At 44.9% G+C, this 23,584-nt stretch overlaps 1 protein-coding gene across 2 annotated transcripts in view; it reads left to right on the top strand.

The window, feature by feature from the left end:
• The window catches only part of KIZ (kizuna centrosomal protein), a 2,038,369-nt gene that overhangs the window by 136,727 nt on the left and 1,878,058 nt on the right, over positions 1-23,584 (top strand). Inside the window, exon 2 of one of the 2 annotated variants that reach the window (XM_069608068.1) lies at positions 23,149-23,211. The exons of the other annotated variant lie outside the window; for it this stretch is intronic. Coding sequence (XP_069464169.1) covers positions 23,149-23,211 — 63 coding nt within the window. The remainder of the gene's footprint in view (positions 1-23,148; positions 23,212-23,584) is intronic. 2 annotated transcript variants of the gene reach the window in all.

Raw genomic sequence — 23,584 nt, 5'->3', positions numbered from 1 at the left:
ATAATCACAATTGGGCATACTTGGGTGCAAAATCACAAGGGCGATCATCAATATATTGGTCCTGCACATTTTCTGCACAACAATCGCAGATGGGGGAGGGTTGGCAAGAACAACCCCAATGCCTCTTTAGTACATAGGACCCACTCAGATTCTGAAACTATAGAAGTACCACTTTGTCCAGACCTTATCACAGCTCAACAAAATGATCCTCTATTGAAGATGCCTTTCTCCAAAGTATCACCTAAGAAGAAGGCATGGTGACAAGCATAGTCGTTCACTGAGAAGAGGGGCCTTTCCTATAGAGTGAAACCAGATCTAAAAGGTGGTGGACAACCATTTCCTTCCACTACTGCAGGAGTCTGCATCATCTGGCTCTCCAGATGCTCATTTGGGCCTGGTTAACACACAAGATCATATATTGGGCATATTCTATTTTGCAGAAATCTATAGCACCATCAAAGGATACTGTCAAATGTGTGAGAAGTCCAGTGACAAATATTCTAAAGGCATCATTACATCGATTTCCAATAATTATTATACCTGTTGAGAGGATAGTCATGCATAACATCAAACATCTTGGAATATCCAAGACCGAGTTTCATGATGTTCTGGCGATGTTGTATCTTGCTGCTTACTATCCCAATGTGCTTCCGTTGAGAGCCAGTGCAATGGCAATAATATATTACGTTTTCAAATGTCACTATGTCACAAGAGTGGCTTTCCCTGTGACCAGTGTACACCGTTTTGTAAAAAGACAGACGTGGATGAAGTGAAAACTCTCTTGAATAATAAAACCTTGTGCACCTCAATAGTCCATCCTCAGACCAGTGGACTAGTTGAGAGTTTAACAAGACACCAAAAGATCTTTCAAGGAAGATTGTGGATATAGATGGACACACTGGCATGTTTTTTTATCTTGCCAACTGTTCGCAATCCAGAAGACTCCCCAGGCTGCCACCGGTTTATTGCAGGTCAAGCTAGTCTATGGGAGAAATCCACAGGATGTACAGAGTATGATCAGAATGTAGTGGGAAGAGGAAACTCCAGACTAAATCTGTCTGAATTGGTACATAAACACACAGCAGAGAAGGAGAAGGAGTATAAGAACCTATGAAAGTCACAGGGGAGACAGAAACGCCTATGAAAAACACCAGGCTTCATAGCATCAAGGTAGGAAACCAGGTTCGGGTCCTGTTACTAACCAGTGACAGCAAGCTACAATGGCATAACCTACATAGGGTGACCGGTGTTATGGGAAACTTTAATGAGTAGATCCATCAACATGCTCGCCAGAAGTCTGTGAGAAGCATATGAATAAGCTTAAACGTTTGTAATGTTACAAGCAGAAGCAGATGAATAAGCATAACAATGGCAGTCTGTAATACCACCAATTAGTAGCATACTAATAACCAGAAATAATACAGAAGACCTGGAAGAAATCTGCACCTGCATTTCGTAGCTGTGTCAACACATGGCAAAGTTATTGCTTCAGAATGCACCGAGAAGCAAAACTAAAGTAAACTTTCTAGGCCATGACATCACAGCCAAGGGACTTAATCCGCAGAAGAAGAAGGTTAATGTTCTACTGAAATTGAAGAACCCCACAAATCTACAGGAATTACTTAGCCTCTTAGATTGACTAACTATAGTCGTACGTTCATTGAGGATTATGCCGTAATCACTCAACCCTTGGTCCATCTTTTGAAAGGGAATCCAATGGGAGAGGGACCCTCAAGCAGAGGCTGGGAAAATCGATTGCCTAAAAATTAAAACCCTAGGTGCTCATTGCACCTTCCTTTTGTATGCTGGTTGGTAAGCTGAGAGCTGCCGAAGTCCTTATTATATCTTGCTCAGGGGGTTTGCTCAGAGGGGCCTTAAACCTTTGCCCAACAGGGAAGTGCATGCAAGTCAAAGAACAGCGTTTGTCAGGTAATTAGGCCAAGGGCCAGAATCCCTGATTGTTTTCCCCAAATGTCTAACCCACGGTTTCCAAAAGGCATTAAATTGCAGACAGCCACAGGGAATAAATAAATCCCCGTCACGGGTCCCTTCACCTGGTGTTGCGGCAGCTCCATAACTTTGTATTCAGAATGTTGCTGAAACTCTGTTGGGCGTCCTTGATGGTGAGGTGAGTAGAGCTGAGGTTAAAAGGTGGAGTGTGTATTACATGAAGTGCCCCATCAGGTAGGGTGCACCATCCCTTGACCTAAAGGGGATGTCACGGCTGCAGGAAGATGAAGAGAAGCATGCTGACAGTGAAAGTAAGGAGGCTGGGCGCAGCGAAGTTAGCTGGGCAATCCAACAGAACTGCAATCCTAGATGTTTGGTATCTCGGGCCTCTCACTATCTAATGAGCTCATTGGAAAGTTCTGCCCACGAGTTAAATAATGAGCTATTGCAGAAGACTGTGGGATAGACACTGTAGATTAGAAAAGAGATGTGTTTTCCAACCTACAAGAAATATGAAGGCTGTCCAAATCAGCAGCAAGCAGTCGCTGGCTCAAAGTAGGTTCTCTTATATTTCGTCCAAGATGCCAGAAGGATCTTCAGTGTGTCCCATGCAGCAGGGAGCATGATAGACCATCTTGAAGAAAGATGCACTCTCAAGCAAGTATGGAGTATATCTCATTTTAGGTCATGGTAAGGGTGGAGGGGGGTAGAGTAAGCATGAGTGAGTGGGACAGCATGTATAAAACACACAGCATAGAGCTGGGCGAGCCCAGAGGGCTCAGGCCAACCCGAGTCACAACATGGGTTCCGACTTGACCCTCATCTCGAGTCAGAGCCTTCCCAAAGCAAGCCACAAGCCCCTCCAGCTGCCCACAACCCCAGTTTAAAAAAAATAAAAACACATTCCTCAAGTTCTGACCTCACAACAGGAGCATGCTCACCTGACTTTCTGTCCCGCCCCAGCCACTCATTGATTGGCTAGGATGGGACAACCAGAAGTCAGGCGGCTGGGACAGACAGGTAGTCAGGTGAGAGTGCTCCTGTTATGCGGTAGTGCAGTGGCCAATTCAAAGGTAAGTTAATGGGTTTTGTGGCCCCCATCCCCGTTGCATCTATTTTCTCAGCCCTCTTGCAGCCATTTTCTTGGCCATCTTGCACCTCTTTTCTTAGCTTCCAGGCCCCTTGGACCTTTTTTGTTGGCTCCCAGCCCCCTTGTATCCCCCTTCTTGGCCCCAGGCCACTTTGCACTCCTTTTCTTATCCCCCAGGACCCTTGCACCTCTTTTCTTGGCCCCCAGCACCCTTGCACCCCTTGTCTCAGGCCCCAGCACCCTTGCACCCCTTTTCTCTCCCTTTGCCCTCTCGCACCGCTTTTCTCGCCCCTAGCCCCCTTGCACCTCTTTTATGGACCCCTAGTCCCCTCGGACCCCTTTTCTCGCTCCAGCCCCTTCTGACCCTTCTTCTTGGCCCCAGCACCATTGCACCCCTCTACTTGCCCCCCAGGTCGCTTACACTCCTTTTCTAAACCGCCAGCCCCTTCATACCACTTTCCTCACCCCCAGCCTCCTTGCACCCTTTTTCTGGGCCCCCAGCCCCCGTGCACCTCTTTGCTGGTGCCCCAGCCCCTTCACCCCCCTTTTCTGGGTCCCCAGCCCCCTCGCACATCTTTCTCTCAGGCCCCATCCCACTTGCACCTCTTTTTCTCAAGCCCCTGCTCCCTTGCACCTCTTTTTCTCAGGCCCCAGCCCTCTCTCACCCCTCTTCGTGGCCTGCAACCCTTTTGCACCCACTGTGTGGGCCCTGAGTCCCCTTGCACACCTTTTTGCAACCCCAGCTTCTTTTCTAGACCTCAAGCCCCTAACACAGAGCTCTCATGTTTAGCACATCATTTCCCTGGCTAGGCTCACATTTGACCCTTAGAGTCAGGCCAAGGCCCATGGCTCGGCCCTAGCCAAGAAATCCCTGGCTCTCCCAGCTCTAACACAGCATAACCGAATTGCCTCGTGGTGTGAGCACAGAAGCCAGCCAACCAGAAGGTAGGGTGGGTCTGTCAGGGCTTATCTACAGAAGCTGTGAAGTGTCCCCACAGCGGTTGTTCTGGAGTCCAGAAGGAACCGCTACACCCATATACTGCTACTTGTATTACCAAAGGAAGAGAGGGAACAGGGCTGGCTCTCTGGAATACTATGGTGTCCTGACCTGCATCTACCTAAAATATGGACTTTTACATGTTTTGGCATGGTTGCTGGAATGTTTACCAAAATGAGTTGCTTAGTTATGAAGCTAGTTCCAAAAGCTATCACATTCCATTTTTGGGCATTTCAGCCAATATGAATGAGTGCTCTTCCAAAATGCTTCTTAACAAAGATGTAACATTTTTTTTAGGTATACATGGTTTTAATTAAACACATTCTGTGCTGTGGAAGTGACAAAAAGCTAAAGGAGCGGCGTTGTGTTCAATGCCAGACATGCAGGCATGCAATTGAGTGCATGTGACATTTTAGTCGCCGCCCAATTGGGAGTCATCTGCATATTTGACAAAAGAAAAACCAAAAGACTGAATAAGCACATAAGCACACACAAAGGTAGGACATATACATGAAACTAAAGGGAGGGAAAGGGATGACTCCTAGGTGAACCAGGGCCATAGTTGAGAATTAGAAAGGTACAGGTGAACGGTGGGAGAGGGACTTCTTGGTAGATGTTAGATGTAAAGTAGAAGATCTACTTGCATGCACCACCAAGGATCCCAGTTGCAGGCACTCAGTCAATCAGGATGGAATGATTGACACTGACAAACGTAGCCAAGTGGTCAAGTGGGACACAGGCCAGATTCAGGCAGAATTGGAGGTTGACCGATGATCAAGAACTGGCATAAGGAATGATGAATTTTTATATGCAGAGGATTAACAAGTTCTTTCAGAACCAAGACCATTTTATTGCTTGTTCTTGTCGTGGTAATACGAGAGACAGTTTTTATTTTTCTTGCTTTTAATAGAGGCTTTGTAGATCTCTGAGATTTTCATAAAACATCATAAGCTCTGCTTTGTAGATAAGTCACAAACATCCTTTCCATCCTTGATGCTGGTTTTAGCTTCCTGTAGGATGGTGAAAAACAATTTCGTTTGAGGGCAGTGTCGAAAGAGTAAAGTGCCTGTGGCTACAAGGGGGGGACCAGGTTTCGAAGGTAGTGAGTGCTGTTGACATGGAGGGGGTGGGAGGAAGGGAAAGGCATTTAAAAATTTGGAGATTAAAGAACTGAGAAATCTTTTCCAAGGGGGTGGGCAGGGATATTATTTTCCTGATGGGATGCAAGGCGATGGAATAGGTTCAGGGTTTGTAAATGAACCGCAAATATGTCTGTCCAGATCATAGAGAGGGAGTCATCCATTTGGGGAATTTCTGGATTGGATAGGATGAGGTCATCTGTACGGGAACCATTTGGGTAAGCCCCAAACTCTTCAAAGTTTCCCAAGAAGTAAGTTGTGATGGGAGAGTTGGGGTAGTCTGTTCAGACATTAAAGTTACTCATTACTATAATATTGGCGTATTTGAAGGCAAGATCCTCCAGAGCCTAACAAAGGCATTTAAGTGTGAGAAGGACAATGTTGATGGCAAGGTTTTTGATGGTGGTGAAAGGAAGATGGGTAATAAGGAGGGATTCTTTAAAGACCATGGCAGAGCCTTTGCCTTCCATGTTTAGCAGTTGGTGTGATGGAGACCGTAATTGGAGGAGATGGGAGCTGTCAGCGCTTGGCCCGAAGCATCATGAATCCAGAATTCCGAGATACAAAGGAGGTGGATGTTAGAAGGCATGAGTTCAAAAATCTTTGTCTGATGTTTAGGTAGTTGGCATACGTTAAAAGGGAGGCCACTGCAACTTTTATTGTTGTTTGGTGAAGCTTGGGAGGCAGAACGCGAGGAAGCGTGTTGTGATTCCTGGAGGCATGGCAAAGTTTACGATAAACATGTGGTTATGGAGGCTATTATTTGCTGTGAGGTGGGATAGCACATATACATGAGTGTAAGCGTGTATCAGATTGAGAGGTTGAGTACTGGAGTGAATTATGTTGGAGGAAGATGATTGCTGGGGTCACTTAAGTGAAATAGTGAGACCTGACATTATCTGCACATCCTCTGCCCAGACAAACTTGCTTCTAGTGCGCCTCTGGCATGTGTGATGATTTGTGGGATTCTATCACTTCTCCCCAGAGGGAACCTTTCCCTGTGAGCTATAATATCCTCCTTAGGGGTAAAGGCAAGCAGGACCTCACTGGGAGAGACTCCTCCTTTGGGGACAAGGACTGCCGTTCTTATGAGGAATTCTCTAAGCCACATACGAATAACATGCCTACAACTACCTCTACTAAAAGACAATATTGAGAACAAACTAGGATTTGTTATTGTCGGTCAAATCCTTTATTGGTGCCTATACAGAAGAACTTGCATTGTACTGAGATGAAGAAACATACAGGAAACCTACAGCGTATGAAGCAGAAAGAAATGAAGGACTATGATGCTGTGCTGAGGAAGTCCCAATGCAGCGTAATAAGGTTAGGAGGCAGAGACATCGAGAGAGAGAAAACCTGCAGGTTTCAAGACAGCTCACAGAGGAGCACTCCAGAAACTCTGGATGCATAGTGTTAGATGCAGAAGGGAAGCCAGAGTAAAATTCCAGACGCGTGGTATCAGAGAGGAGAGACGTGGAGAAGCAAACCAAATACAAAGCATTCTGACCCTGAGAGAAGTGCAAGCGGTGGCGTGACCACTGAAAGGTAGCCCAACTTACAAGGGTACCCCTTAAATATAAAGATACCCCTAATCACACTCTCACCAGATTAAAGTTGACCCCTCTCAGGAATTAAGGCCAAGAATCTTTATCTTGCAAGGACAACAAATTTAATCTGTACAGAAATGAGGATGTGGGGGGGGGGGCAAGCTCTGCCCCCCGACCAGCATTCTGTCCCTCTTCCCTGGCTGGCTCCTCCATACTGATGCCAAGCAGGCGCCTTAAATACTCTTGACTTGGTCACTGGATACTGGCATAGCTCATCCAAAACTGTCTTTCTTCTCTTAGATAAGAGATACTGCAGTCTTCCTTCTTGCATGGCCAGGTTTCCATTTGGAACAAACTACTTAGCATAATGCTGCCTATGCAAGAATACATTGTAGCTCATGTTTATCATATTTTTCGATGTTATAAACCTTTATATATAAACACACCTTCCCGCCATACTCTCCTCACTTCACTCAATATACTGATATTTTATCTGGTGCAGTAATTCTTCTTAAAACCTTGTTTTTGATAGTACTCTGTATGTCGTGCATTGAATCTTTAGTCTGCATGGGTTTTTGATGGACAGGAAACAGCTGTTCAGCCACTTTGTGTGCTCTGCCAGAGCTAGCAGAGCACCACGCAATGCCTGTAGTCTACCTTTAGCACAGGCTGGATTCATTTTGGTACAGAGCTCTTTACCGCGCTTTGAGATTTTAAAACTACATAGAATAACATTTACAAGTGTAATCAGCTAATAGTTATTTGCACCTTATATTTAAATGGGATCCAGTCATTTTTTGAAATGCATTTTTTTCGAAATGCAATTATCTCAAACATTTCGTCTACTTTTTTTTCTCGAATGTATTATTTTTTTATTTAATGTTTTTATTGGTTTTTGGGGTTTTGTAAATAAACATTTGAATTTTTTTTTCGAGATAATGGCATTCAAAGAAATCACTATAAACCTATTTAAATACTATCTATCTTCATTGAGTGGCTGGCCACGCCTGTGTGCGATTTATATTTGCATGAAAAAGGCTTTCTCAGTTCTATTGTGCTTAGAGAATTCTTGCCTAATTGTAAAGCACTTGGGGTGCAGGAAGGCGCTAGCCAATGTGCTAGCTCCTCCCCAAGACCACAAACAAGCTGTGGTGGAATACAGCATCCATAAACAAAGCTGATACAACTTCTGTGAAGGAAGTACAAAGCGGAACAATTGAAAGAGGAACCGAAAACCTGAATGGGGGGGACGTTTGAAGAATTGAGAAGGCTGCCCGACAACTGACAATGAAGGTCCCAGCCTGCTGCCTCCCCTGGTGACACTATCCCTGAACATTGAAATTAACAGGGAAGGCGGGAAACCCGGCTAGGTTGTGAATCAGTGCTGGAACCCTCATACTCTTCGCAGTGAACATAAAGTAACAAAAGTAAATTAAGAGAGTGAGAATTGTGAATGGAACACTCATACTCGACCCAATAAAAATAAAGTTACAAGAGTATAGAGAAAGAGTGAGAATCATTACTGGAACTCTCATACTCGTCCCAGTGAAGAGGAAGTAACGAGAGTAAATGAAAAGAGTGAGACTAATTACTGGAACTCTTATACTCGTACCAGTCAAAATAAAGTAACAAGAATAGGTGGAAAGACTGAGACTCATTATTGGAGCCTACATAAAGTCAAGATATAAGATTCAGAGTGAATGAAGCATGAGAGAACCAATCTCAGAATGTGCAATCTAGTCGCACACAATATCAAAAATTGGCATTAAATGAGGAGAAAAGTTTTTAAAACGGAATACTAGATTGTTGTTTTGATTGGTCTTTTGAGGAGGAAAGGACAAAGATAAATAAATCCAAACATAAAAGGTAAATGAAGAGAGAGTGGTCGGGGAGAAAAGAAGATTGAAACTTGGAAGAACACAATATCAGAACAGTGTCATTTAATCAAATAACTTACTGAGAAATCTTGAAAACTACCTTATTGAACTAACATTGGTGAAGAACTAGCTCACAGGAGAAGGGAGTAATTCTCCTGTGTCTTTTCGATGTTATGATAGTGATAGGGTTAGAATAGGTTAATTTGGATAGTGGACTGATCTTGTTTTGGACTCACTTACAAGCACCTTAGTTTTGTTAGGTAGGGAATAGCCGTAGTATCTGGTAAGTTAGGAGTTTTCACTTTTCTTTTAATAAAGATCAAGAGTGAGATTTAAGATCGGAGTCTGTGTCCTTCTGACCCGCCACACATGCAATCGGCACTGCTGCAGAAATTGTCCACTTGGTTGGTGTGGGAGAGGCATAATAGAACAAAGTCGGCCTGCTAACTGGAAACGGTCTAATAAGGGAATATTGGAATGCTGGTTTGGTCTATTGAGCAATAAAAGAAAATAAAGTGGACGCAAGCCCAGGAATGTTCTGTGGCTGGGTCTATAGGGAGCCAAATGTTAAAAACAACAAATACAATTTGAGGCCTGGTAACTCTTGTGTAATAAGAGTGCATCTAAAGTTAAAATAACAGTGTTCATATGACAACCAAATAAAATGATGCACAGCTCGGTGCAATCCAATAACTCAAGAGTGAGACTGCCAAAGGTCTGTGGTAAGTGCTCTCAGATTTTGATCGTATGATCTGATAGATTGAAAATATCATTAGGAATCTTGTTTGTCCTGCTCCTAGGGGGCAGCCTTTGTAAGCTCTATTGGTTTTGATGAGATATGTATTTCACTGGTAAACCTTTATTATTTTCTGGATATTTCAAAATCTGATTAGTTCTCTTATGCCTGCCATGTTCAACTCATTAAACAGTCTATGAACCAGTCTTCCAGTGTTTAAAACAATAAATTTGGGAAGTCCAGGAACATAGTGCGCTGGGGCTAAATTTCAGTAACGCTCATTTAATAGACGGATAAACTGCAGCTTCTGGTACACATAGGTATTGCCCTGACCTTTTGCTAATAGGTTGTATCAATTGGTATGACAGACTAATTTGTGCTACTCCAATCAAGTCCACCAAAACCAAGTTTTAACCCAAATCTCACCGCAGTCTTCCAATGTTGGCTGTCGCGAAGCAGAAAAGGATCAGACATGACCCAGACGTGCAATATGTTTCCCAACAAGTCTGTACTAGGGTTATAAGTACACATTCAAGCTGTGCATAAAAATAACTCAAGCATGGTCAGGATGTTTGTGTGCTAAATTATGTGTAAGGGTCTTTTGGGATGGTTCAAAAACTCCAAAGTAAAAACTATTTCAGTTCTTCTTAAGGCTATGATCCTGGTCTTCCTAGCAGCTTCACATATAAAAAAAAATCAAACGTAGAGGAATGTGCTCAATGTGGCAAATAGAACAAAGAGTTTCCCAGAAAATATTTGACAGTCCCTAACAAAGTCTCGATCTCTTAAAATCACCAGGGTGATTTTCTTGTGCAGCTGTCATACAGTGGGATTCCTGCTCCCGGGTCTCAAGTCTGTGCTGCAGCTTGTTGGTCGATTTTGTAGTTGGTGTCACACTGGCCTTAAACTAAGGCCCAGAGACCTATGTAGACAGAAGGCCTTCTGGGGTGTTCTCTCTCTCTGTCTCTCTGTCTCTCTCTCTCTATCCCTTACCTGCCCCCTGCCCCCCACCTCCTGGTTCTTTTCCTCGAATCAGCCTCTTGTGTCTTTTTCTCTTCCAGTCCTACAGGGTCTTTCTTTCCCCAGCCTCTTGACTCTCTCTCCTTATCCTCTTGGGCCTTTCTACCCCCAGGCCCTTGCTTCTCTCCTCCAGCTTCCCATCTCGCCCTCCATCTCCTTCTACACTCTGTCTCCAAGGCCTTCTGCCCAAGGCGGCCCTTAAGTCTGCCTTCTAGCCTCCCTCAGTCTCCTGCACATTGTATGGGTGGTGTAGCCACCCTAACCTGTTAACAGCATGACCTGCCTTCTGGTGGTTTCCAGCCCCTTTGTGATCCACCATCCTCCAGTCAGGTCAGGCTGGGGACTTTGTCACAAGCCCTACTCTTTAATGTGACTTATGAAACCATCTGTTAAATTGGCTTGATACCTTAAGGTGTAAATCGAACAGGGTAGTGGTATGGAAACTAACCAGATTTTGAAATATACAGAAGATTATAAAGCATTACTAGGTTAATGCATGTGTAAAAACAAGTCTAGTTAAAGGTGGATGCCACGCAGGAGCAGGAAAAGTGAGATGTGCAATGTTCTCGCCAGTCGATGAGAGGATATGAGCAAAATCTTGGGGCATTTATCACAGGATTCTGGCTGCCTCACTCTTCAGTGAATGGATTGCAGTGTTATTGCCTGATTTTAATTTCATGTATCAGCATCATTTGGCACAGTCCGTCATAACATCTTATGTCTTCTGCATATGAGACATGGAAATGGACAGCAGAGCTCTAGCCTGCAAAAATTCATGAATGCCAAATGAACACATGCTTGATTCAGGCACCATTATGCTCTGCATTTCAACCAACTAACTGATAGCACACAGTTTTGCAGGGATTATCTCTTTTGACAGTATTGTTGAAAATGTATGTACAGCCATTGCAAGTCACATTCGCTCATTGTCAAGATGAAGAATGCTCGTGGGAGAAGATTCTGGCCTATAGGTACCACAGTTTCTGGCCAGACCACATAGGCCCATATCATGTGCATGTCAAAGCAGTGAAGATCCTAATAATCGTTGGCTTACTCATTGATGCAGAGATCACTATCTCTTCTCGAGCAGGGCTGTTTCATCTGCAGGTTTTTGTCTCTTAACATTTCTTTTTCAAAAATGTCGCCATACTTTTTGTGTAAAGCTAAGATCTACACAGTTGGCACCATTGTCTCCAAGCTTGGCTATGTGCCTGCTCTGTATCCTGGGCTTTCAAAATGTCTATTTCACCAACTTCAGCTCCTTCCCTATGCTGCAGAACGTCTGAGCACTGGCATCTGGATGTTGAAGCATAAGCACGTTTCCTACTTTTGAAGGGCTCTTTATGAGCCACATTACTGTTCTAGCTTCGGGCATAAAACTCATTTTGGTCTTTCCCCACCATTCCTGGGTGATGTATGAATTCCTTATTCTTGGCTCGGCCTTGCAAGCAAAATTTCTTAACATTATCTAAATACCAAAAATCCAGACAACATACATTTTTGTGTCATTGCTTACTTTGCGGAATAAGAGTCTGCCCTTTACGAAGAGGCTGTTGTATAATATTCTGGCCTTGTATATGATGGTTATATATTAGGGTCTATACACAATGCCTTACTGTCTCAGCCAATATACCTGCGAGTTTACCAATGTTTATTTGAAAGTTAAAGAAAGGATTGTGCATCTTTTTCACCTTTTGTGCAAAGTGCCCATCTCTATCGCTGGGCACGTTGGCCAGGCTGATATGGTATGTCTTTTTAAAAAATATATTTTTTTTTAAATAAACCTAAAGTGATGGCTGGCATACACACCATAACTTGTTCCAAGGTCAAAGGTTGGTGCTGCACAAGGACGAGCATAAATTCGTATTTTAATGTTTCTCTTTACGTTTTGGATGAATGTTTCATACTCGACTCCGAGAAAAGATGATGGGTTATGGACATTGGCATCAGAGTTCTTCTGCTTAGACAGCTAGGGGCATGTCGAGGAAATTGATAACTCTGTCCGTATATAGTTGCCCTGTAAGCAAGAACATTCGGATGTTTGTGAATGAGTACCTCTGCAGTTTGGGTTAATTTATCCGAAGGTTCGTCAAGTTAAACTTTGTTCAGCCTGCATGATACAAGTTTAAATCCCAGAAGGACCCCCTAGACGTTCAACAACAAATGATCTACCATTGACTTTGGTAATAATATCGCCTGTTATGATGCGCCAAGAAACATCCCAGTGTGTTGTGTGAATTATACCAACAATTAAATATGTTTAAAATATTATTATACTCCTAAATTCATATCAGCATCCAGGGGAGTGCACTTGTCAAGCATTGGAAAGTGGAACACATGTCTGTGTCATATGTTCACAAAAATACTGCTGTCAGTTTATTTGAGAACGATAGGGTTAATTTTTGAGAGAGGAAGACTTGTGAAAGAATCCAATATTTCCAAATAAGTCACTAGTTTCTAAGCCTTGCCTCAGAGAAAGGTAGACGATATAGCTACTACCCACTGAGACCACAATTCTGCTAGGTGGTAGTCCTCGTATTCAAAATGTCTAGTATTCTCCAGAGCCTGGGTTAATCCCTCGCTGTATGTGTGCGCGAAGGCGTGACAAAGAGATGTGGACAACAGGTGAAATGAGAAAGCATATTGAGTTATGTTGTTGAGTTTTTTTATACTGTGCTTCGCTTCCATTTGCATGGTTTCCTAGCACTCGGTTATGCCACTGTCTCATCTATGAAACAGCACATAGAACTGCAGACAAAATGCTCTATAGCTGGTTTTCATATTGTATGAACTGTGAGCATTTCTCCTGGTGTTTTTCGGAGTTGTGCTGGCACAAATGTAGGTAGGCAGTCATCGAAATCTTCTGTCCCTGTCCCAAATTATCCTACTAATGGAATAAAGTCATGTCGCTGGTTGGAGAAACGGAATGGCATAAGATTCCATACACACCTAAATCCATCCTATGTGCGATCCTCAGTAGAACTCAATACCCACCTCTCTCAAACAGGGAAAGGTGTGCCACTCACCGCCTTCTGGAAGCTAAGTCCACCATTGCAGCCTGGTTGGGGGCGTAAATCACAGGCTCTCGATGTAACCAGCAATTTGAAAAGTATCTAGTTGTGAGAAATTCAAATGTTCTTGATCATTATGTGAGGCGTCAGCAATGAGAGGCACACACAAGGTGTTCATGTTTTCAGCCAAAGACATTTACTAAATAAAAGAGGTTGGGCAAATGCCTTTCTAGCCCTATTCTGAAGAGGAATTCCCCTACCTAGAAAGCAAAAACGAAGGATCTGTCTGTGTCAGGAAGTCCGTAACCAGTAATCTGTCCTTGTGTCCAAAACGTCCTATCCTGGCCTTCAGACTACAAACAAAATAACAAAGGGCATAAGGAAATGTCTTTGTCTTGATGATGGCAAACATGTTCAAAAACCAAAAGTAATAACTCGAACAAAAATGTTTTCCAAGGTGAAAGGCCCTTGGAACCTGGGGATGTTTCCCTTCAACTAGATTCTCCAAAATAGGATTGCAAAAGTGTTACTTTAAGTTGCAGTTCCTTTAGACCTGCTTTAGGCTCACAAAGTTCATATTTAAGCAGTAAAGCTTTGTATAAGCCTTTCTGTGAAACATCTTGTAGCTTTGTAGATTGCCTGGTATACTCCCCTACTCCTCTACCAGGAATCTTGGGTATGATATGCTATGGCATTTATAACGCGCCTATACACAAGTGTTTCAAGGCGCGGCGAGGGAGGGGAGCAAAGGGAAGACCGACAACGATCATACTAGGCCAGGTATCATTCAGAACAAGCAAGTGCGTGGGAGGGGGGGCAAGGGACAGTGCAGCACAGGGGAATAGACAACAATAAGTAAGTAACGGCCAGCAAGTGGCAAGTGCAAGGGTTAGTGCAAACAACAGGTGTCAGGCAAGTGCATGGGTAAGTGCAGACATCAGGTGACACAGCAGGTGTCAAGGGCTGGTAGGGGACTGTGGGGGATACAGAACAGTCCCCAAGTTCAGGGATTGCCAGGCGGGCAGTGCAGGTGTGTGACGCTGGCAAAGGATGGACCTGGGCCCGAGATCAGAGGGTGTCCAGGAAGCTAGTGCAGTTCCAGTCACAGCTAGGAGGTCAGCAGAGGAGAGGAGGTGAAAAAGCAGAAGCAAAGAGAAAGATTTTGAGGTGCTCCTGGAACCGGGGATGGTTCTCCTCGAGTTTAAGGGAGGCAGGGAGGCTGTTCCAGAGGGAGGCATCAGCCGAAGAAAGAGATCTACCACAAACTTGTTGCTTGGAGAAGCGACTGACCCTGAGGGAGTTAGAGGCGGATGAGCGAAGAGCTTGAGAAGGAAGATATTTAGGAAGAGAGAGTTGAAGGTATTGAGGCCCCAGGCCTAGAAGGTTCAATCTCAATTGCCTGGTATACTCGCCTGCCAGGGCTTATTTTATGTTCCTCATTCTTTAGTTACATCAAACTAGCATATACTGTGAGGTGCTTAGTATATCTATCTTTAGCAATGCTTGTTCAAACTTCTCCCCCACATTGGCATCTCACGCATCTGTATTGGGTGGGGTTTGCCTTTTGGACTGTCTTGTCTGTATTCAAACATTCTTCTTACTTTGTCTTATCTGCATTATTATTATTATGGTATTTGAGCGCGGACATAGCCCTTTTCAGAGTTAAACACCAATACAGATTCATAATGAAGCACTTTACAGAGGTGTACAACATTACATATGCATAACAGAGCGCTTTTCAGGGGTAACAACAGAACAGAGATACAGTGCAGGGTAGGATACAGAGAGGCATGGGGAGGGTGTACCGCTGTACTGGGTGGCAAGGAGCAGAGCGACTTGCAGCGTCTAGCGAGTCAGGTGGCAAGAGGGGTGACCTGATGGCCTGGGTGTTGAGGAGGAGAGACTCCCTGAAGAGTTGTGTCTTGACTTCTTTTCTGAATTGTAGGAGCCTGGAGCTGAGTCCGCTGCATACAGGGAGGAGGTTGCATAGTCTTTGGGCGTAGGCAGACAAGGCTTGTTTTCTGGTCCTTTCCTTTTTGCAGCAGCGGATTTCAAGTCTGCCCGTGTCCTGGCTTCTGGTGGTGGGCTATCTGCTGAAGATGTTGAGTTTCTCTGGGAGGTAGCTGGGTGACTTGAGGGCGACTGCCTTATAGATGATGCAGCAGGACTTGAAGGTGATTTGTGCGTGCACTGGGAGCCAGTGATGGTCACTGAGGGCTGGGGTGATGTGGTCGAATCTGCGTAGACCCTTCATGAGGCATGCAGCTGCTTTTAGGACACTTCTCAGGGGCATGAGGGAGGATGACGGGAGGCCTTCGAGGGGTGCATTACTCCCAAACTGGTAGGATACGACCAGTGCTTGAACGGTGGATCTAAAGCTGTCCGGAGGGAGGGTGGAGGGGCTTGACTTTTCGTAGGAGGGAGTGCTGATACCCAGCTGTCTGAGTTTTCTTAGCTATGTGTGTCTTGAAGGAGAGGTGTTTATCAATGTGGAACCCGAGGGACTTGGTGCAGGAGGTGAGCTTGGGTGTGAAGCCCTCAGAGTTCATGGTTGAAAGCCAGGTCTGTATGTCTGGCTTTTCAGTGTTGGTGAGCAGTAGTAATTCAGTCTTGAAGGGGTTGAGATTCAAGTATGCATTGGACATCCAAGAAATACGCCTAGAAACACTGTGTACAGGCGCATTATAAATGACATATATCATATCAAGACTGGATCAGCAAGAGGTAGGTTTTGAGCCTATGGATGTCCTTGATGGTGTCGATCTTGAGGTATAGTTGTGTGTTGTCAGCGTATTGGTGGATGTGGATGTTGTGTATGGCTAGAAAGGCTCCCAGCGGCTCCATGTATAGATTGAAGATCACTGGAGAGAGGATGGAATTCGGCGGGACTCCACAGGTGACGAGTAGCATTGGCTATCTACAGGAGTCCATCTGAACAAACTGCTTGCCGTTGGTGAGGTAGGACCTCAGCGTAGGACAAAGTTGCTGATCTCCATGTGCTGATGTAGGGTGTCCGTAAGCGCCTGGTGGTCTGCTGTGTTGAAAGCGGCCGAGAGGCATTCAAACATTATTCTTATTGGGTACTGATTCTGTAATCTTTGGGATCTGCACACATTAGCAATTTTGTACCATTTAAACAATCAGTGTTATTGCGCTTGTCGGAAGGCCTTGGGGTCCCTTACGGCTTTAGGCAGACTCACCAGGCTTTGTTGCGTTTCTGATTACTCCTTGCACTGTTGTGTGATGGCTCCTTCATCTGCTTTCCGTTGGGAGGCGCGCATACCTTCTCCCAGCTGCTTACGTGTCTCTGCTGTGACTTGCCAGCTTTCCTTTGTGTTTGGGAATGAGGAGTGCTTCTTCAGCGACCGGTCTGACCTCCAGGAGCTCCAGGGTAGCTCCTCTTGTCTCCATGACCCTATTGGCTAGAATGCGCCTTCTCTTCCTCCGCTCTGGGGGCCTTCTCCGTATTCACGAGTCCCGTCCTGGGGCACAGCGTCCTCTCCTGCACAGCTCACTTCCACAGTGCGCTTTCCATCTTTAAATGTCCCGCGCACTGAATGTACGGAAAAATAACTAGTCTGCGTGTGATACTTTGAGCTCTTGTTCCTTTGCACAAACTCTTTACTGCTCTTCCTTGTTTCAGTACCTGAGTGATTATGGGAGTTGGAGTCCATAGATGATATTGGATTCTTAACTCTCATCTGGTTTTACATTGGGATTTCAAATAAGGGCATATCAGAAAAAGATGTATATGTGCTGTTGGTGTTTGAGTCAAAGGTGGTGGCCTGACAATAGGGGACTAGGGGTCTGCCTCATGGAAAAGGGGGGAATATCACGTCTCTTCCACTGGAGTGAAAACGTCTCCCCGGTGGCTTTCTCCTCCCCTCCCATGTGATCCTCCCTCAGGTAACTGCCCCCAGGATCAAGTAGCGACTGCCATCCCCTGGCCACTTGGGAGGAGGTCACTGACAGGGGATTCGTGATGACTCCCTTGGATTCATCACAATCGCCATACATCAATGCCCAGAAATGGGTGCCATTTTGCCTGCTAATATACAGATTTAGAAATGTATTGATCTAGAAGGGAGGTCAAAACTGTTCACTGGGTTGGATCAGTGTCCTCTGTGGTAAGTCGGATCTAGGTGACTGAAAAGAGGACATGTTTAAACACACTTTTATTTGAAATGAAAGCAAACCTTCTCTAGGTTCTGCTACTAGGAGGTCTCCCTTGCTCCTCCAGAACCATCAAGGACCACATTGTCACCCTTGGTCCAGTTTTAGACGATTTCTGCATTTGTTCACCACTGGATCCTTCCATTCTCCCCTCAAGCACTCTCTTGTGCAGCCCCTCCTAAAAAAGCCTTCTGCCGATCCTACATGTCCGGCAAACTATCGCCCGATCTCTATTACTCCTTTCCTGGCCAAACTCCTGGAAAAGCTGACTATCTCCCAGCTTACCCTCAACACTGAATCTGTTGACTTCCTCCATGACCATCAGTCTGGCTTCAGAGCAGCCAGAAGCACGGAAACTGCTCTCCTGAACACCCATAAACATCTGCTCTCTAATCTTGACTCCAGCTCTCCCTCTGTCCGCTCCTGGACCTTTTCTCTGCTTTCGACAGTCAATCACACCACCCTGATCAACAGACTCTGTTAACCTGGGCATCACGGATCGGGATCGGGCCCTGGCGTGGTTGACCTCCTTCCTCTTCCTCCTCGACCGTCCCTCCCAAGTCGAACTGGGGTCCTTTCTGTCCTCGCCTCTCTCTCCACATGTGCTCTCTCCCAGGGCTCTATCCTCTCACCCTGGCTCTTCAATATTTATCTGGCCCCTTTGGACCACCTGATCTCCACTTTCTCTTCTAACTTTCATTGCAATGTGGATGACACTTGGCTCTTTCAGGCTTTCCTCAGCCTCCTCTCCTCCCTCGCTCATTCCTGACTGTGTATCCACAATTCAGGATTGGTACACCTCCAATGATGCTAGCAAGACGGTGATCCTTCGCATTGGAACCTATGCTCCCGCTTTCCCTCTCGCACTCTGGCGACCCTCCTTGGGCCCTCTACCCTCGCCTTCCTGTGAGGCAAAAAACCTTTGCGTCATTTTCTATTGCACCTTCTCCTTCTCTGATCACATTACAGGCCTTGCCAAAAAGGCCCACTTTCAGCTGTACCTCCTCAGAGGTATTCTACCTTTCCTCACCTTCCGCCAGAAGCTCACTGTCTCCCAGAGCCCTGGTTCTCTCCATGCTGGACTACTGCAACAACATCTTTCTCAATCTGCCTACCTCTACTCTTCGCCTCCCTGCAACTAATCCAGAACAGGACTGCAATACTTATCATTGGCCTCAAGCCCAGGGACCGTATCTCAACAGCCCTGAAATCTCTCTACTGGCTCCTGGTGGCTGCAAGGATCAAGTTCAAGACCCTCGGCATCGTCCACAAGGCTTTCTGTTTCCGGGGCCGCACTACATCTAACTTTTTCTTCCAAAATACCTTTCTTCTAGAGTCCTTTGCTCAGCTAACTCCAGCTCTCTGAGGGTCAGATGCTTCTCCAGGCAGAGATTGGGGGGTAGATCCTTCCTGACCCTCTCAGACTTGAGCCGGACCACCTGAAGTTCTGGAAGCAGCACAAGACCCTCCTTTTCTCCTCTACCTTCTCTCGCTCGCTCCCTTGCTAACTTACCCGTCTGCTGCGCTGACCGGTTGCTTGATTCCCTCAGTCTCACTGGGTAGCAGGCTCCTCAACGACCAGTCTGCCTTGCACTGCCTCCTGGCCTATTGCGCACTTAGGGGCTGTAACTGTAGCCCCTGCAGCCCCCCTGGCTCCTGCACCACCTAGAGCCGCGCTGCCCTGTTCGCACTTCCCCCTTTCCTCTCCCTTGCACTTCCCCCTCTCATCCCCTGGCACTTCTATTGTTGCACTTGCACGATCCGAATTGCACAAGGCCTAGTGGGATTCTTTGTTTTGTCCTCCCTGTGTTTCCCCCCTTGTCTTGTGGCTCCTAGAAACACTTGTGTACAGGCGCGTTATAAATGCATATCATATCATATGAATTCCCTACTCTATAAAACAACAAAAGGGTGCTTGTTAGGGTGTCAACCAAGCAAACTCTGTCCTCTGTCAAAACCTAAGCAATCTAACATCTGTCCTACCACTATGAAAAGAAAGTCTAAGTTTTAACTTAGAATAGGGTTGCTGTTGCCCAGGGTTCACTCGGTGGTGGCTGGTTTTCTGACCTCCACCAAAGAGTTCTCAAAAGTCTTTTCCAGGTCCTTGTTTGGTAGTTCCAACAAATAAAGGGTCTTTCCAAAAAAACAAAAAATAATTTCTCTTAATGTTCTTTGGCACGATGAAGGCTTTATCTGCTAGTCCACACAGTTTTTGGTTTACCCCCTCCTCAGGGATATATTCAGCCGAATGAGTTCTTCTGATTTGTGGCTATCAGTATTTAGAAAACACCACTCTCTTCTTGTTTCTGTTCAGATATTCCTGCTTTCCGCCTGGGGTAGGCCAAGGGCTTCCTTAGCCCAAGTTGGGTTCTGGCTTTCGTCGTAGGTTCTCTCAACCCTCCCTGGGGTCTTCTGACTATAAGCCCCATGTGGGCTATGTGCCTACTTGCCCCTGCTTTGGTTGCGGTTTCTTTGGTGGTTTCTCCTACCCCTTCCTGGGCTCTTCTGTCTATCAACGCCGTGTGGGCTATGGACCTGCATCACTGCCCTACACCTGCCATTTGTGGAACACTGCGTACCTTCGCTCCAGCGGTGGTGCTCGGTTGTGGAGGCTGTTTACCTAGCGTACACAGACTTGTGTTTTCGATCTGCCTGGGTCTCCCTTGCTACTAACGTCTTACTTTGTGACCGCCTGAAACCATGTGTAGCTTGAACTGCTCTCCTCTGCTGTAAAGCATTGCGTGCCTTGTGAAAGGCCCTGAGTTTCTTCATTGACATTTTTCTATTAAAATATGTGGAATCACTTTTTGAACTTCTGCTTACTTTGTTACTATTTAGTATGTTTGTGAATTTTTGTTTTTCCTATAGATGTATGTGGTGTTTTTTCACTTGTTTCAATATTGCCATGTAAATGAAATCATTTGAAACCAAAAGAGGCATAGACCACAGTGTCTTTTGACTGTGTTCTTGAATTGGTCAAGAATATTTTTTTTATTTTCTGAACTACCCTAGGCATGGCTCCGTGCATTGTGTTCCGGTGAACCACACTGCAGTACATCTGTAGACTTATTTCCCACCTTTGCAAAGTAACGCAATGTATTTAATAACATTATGTGTCTGCGCATTACCTTTATAAAGCTGAGCTTTGTGTATGTTGGAGGAGCTCTTTGAAATCTTGCAGGCTGTAACATCAGCAGTGAGTGGTGTTCATGCCTGCATCAGAGTACCTCTGCCACACTTGGCTACCTGAGGTAGACAAAGGAGGCACTCTCTATTCATGGCAGCTCCAGAGGTCCTTGTTTCTATATTTTCTTTGAAATAAGCACAGTTTCTGCCAGGTTGTTGCACGCTGCTAAAGTGGAAGTTGTAAATTGAGTTACTACAAGTAGCAATTAATTGAAAAGTAAATGCTCCATAAAAAAATATTGTCTCCTACTTTGTTGGGTTCATTTTCAGAGGTATCCTGTGCATAATGCGTCAACTTCCTGCACGCTGTCCCAGGAGCTCTTTAATTTCAAAACTGCCTACATGCTGGGACCTTGAAAATGATGGTCTATGGGCAATCTCAGTCTAATAAAGGTTCTTCGGGATTGTTCCAACACATCCTAAGGCAACGGCGTAGCATCTTCTTAGTCATATGCCAGTCCTATTCATCCCCCACCATTGTTTTCTGCTACATCATGGGATATTATGAGGGCGCATCCTCTGGATGGTTCATTTGAGAATGACACGTAGTCTTCATCACTGGATCCTCGCCCACCCCTTCATCACGTCAGTAAGGGATTAAAATGTTTTCTTCAAACAACCTCTCCTTAACGGACTCATTGAATGCTTCCTGTACGTGTAACGTGTACAGTGACCCGTTCCGCGCTAGCTAGTTCCAGGCTAGATACATTCCCCATGCATGCACACCTCGAGTCCTACTGTGGCTTTACAGGCACTTACACTGTAGAGGTGGCTAAATGTCCTGCTGAAGGGCCACACATTCATCACTGTTACTTGCCACTTGCTGTCAAGTTCTAACAAAGGAACTGATTGCACGCTGCTTTTACTGTGAGAGTGTTTGGATCAGAATCTAGAACTTGTTGAGACATTATCTGTCTGAGAATATCACTCTCAGGTGTTTCTCCATCAACCTTATTCGCAGGAGCCATCCGTGCTTCTCTACAATGATGCTACATGATTTGGTTTACTGTTTTTTCTTAAACTCCAGATTCCAGGAAACGTGGACAATAGAGGGCATGTTTATTTAGTGGAGATGCATGACGCTGTATTTCCGTTTTGATGAAGTGTCAATGGTTTCTGTTAAGTATAGGCCAGGTAGCGCACTAAAAGATTTCATGAGCTAAGATCACTTTCAATCAAGCTAAACATTGTCTACCCTGGCGCCTCAACCAGAAGGCTCACCACCATGAAGTTCCTCCCTAGCGTGCGTGCTCATTCCCAGCGCCTGCTTCATTCTGTCCACCCCACGCCCCTGCTCTGATTGCAGGAAAATGAAAGCATAGCTGAAGCCTAATTTGATCTCATGGTGGCAATCAACTGTCAACTTGAGTCGGCAGCGATCAGCCGGAAGATCTTCGCTCTTTCTTTACCAGATGCAGAAAATAGCCACTGTGCCTCCCCCGTAGCGCCACGGCATGCCTGATTGAGCCCTTTATGGGGAATCTGATCCGAGTCAAGTCCTGACGTTCTCGGCTTCTGCTCTAATTTCTGCCCTTGTCCTTTCATTTCACGGAGCATGGTCATAATCCACGTGATTGCCAAGACACTCTGATCGGAAGAGGGTGTTTGGCTGTCGGCAGGTCCTTGCGTTTTTAGAGTCAATTGGAATAGCCCTCAAGTGATTAAGCTGTTGACCATGCTGTGTAGAGCAGGGAAATAAGTAATTTAGGCTGTCTGCCCCTCTGTCATATTCCTCCTCTGAGAATCACCCGGGCATAGGAACAGAGGAAGCCGCCACACTCGAGCAAGAGTGGTCACACAATTTTACATCTCGTACAATGTTCTTTTTAGTGTTCCTTTTATATAATTCAGAGGATTTCGTGAATTCAATAAGCAGCTTTTATGGTTCCATGTTGAAATATGCCATACTGAAATATCGGCCAAAAAATAAACCATGCATACATATCGACCTACTCTTTGTTTGATTGAGAATATATGTACGATATTAACATTTGTAAAATACTGTAAATGTTGCCCTTAAAAATGGCAGTAGATCCTTTCTTTAATGGGTACCCACAAACACTGTTCCCATCTTCAGCTGTGCATCTCCTCCCTTTCCCCATCCCTGCCAACTAAAGTCTGTTTTTTTTTAAAAAACTATAGTAATTTATTTTTGCATATTCAATGTTTTGCATTCTGTATTTGTCATCTTTATTTTCCACACTTTATTTTCCCTTATTTGAGACCTAATTTGCATGTCTAGTCCCTCTCGAACCCCTGGCTCCTCTGGCAAGGAGACTGCCACACTTTTATATTTTGAAACGGGCAATTTCGTATTCAAGACCTATTCAACCGAATTCGCCTCATGTCAGGTCACTTTTAAAATGTTAGCTGAGTGTTCTACCTCTTAATCATTCTGAATCTGTTCTCATATTTACAGTGAAAAGAGAAGGTTGGAGCTGGAAAGGAAACTCTTCAAATACAGCCAGTCTAACCGAGCCATGTAAGCTTACTGCAGCTTTTGTTGTGGGAGAGTCGATTCTCGTTCGTGTTTAAACGTTATAAATGGGTGGTCGTTGGCATTTGGCAGGAATGTACACGATGTTTCCAAATATATGTGTGTGTGTGTGTGTATATATATATGTAATTGTCTGTGTGAACGACTTGGTGCTGAAATAGCTAATTCTGCTTTCATATTTCGGCAGTAGGATTTTTATTTTCAAGCCTTTTAAGCCCACTATAACTTTGAATGTGTGGATATATGTTATTAATTTATGTAGTTTGCTAGGGTGCTGACCAGGCCCCCTGAGCATCAGAGTGTTGTGTCCATCTACATATAATATATATATATATATATATATATAAAACAAACATAG

Source organism: Ambystoma mexicanum, chromosome 4q, assembly GCF_040938575.1.
Source record: "Ambystoma mexicanum isolate Mex_15411 chromosome 4q, UKY_AmexF1_1, whole genome shotgun sequence".
Lineage (NCBI taxonomy): Eukaryota > Metazoa > Chordata > Amphibia > Caudata > Ambystomatidae > Ambystoma > Ambystoma mexicanum.
This window is presented reverse-complemented; position numbering and strand designations above follow the sequence as displayed.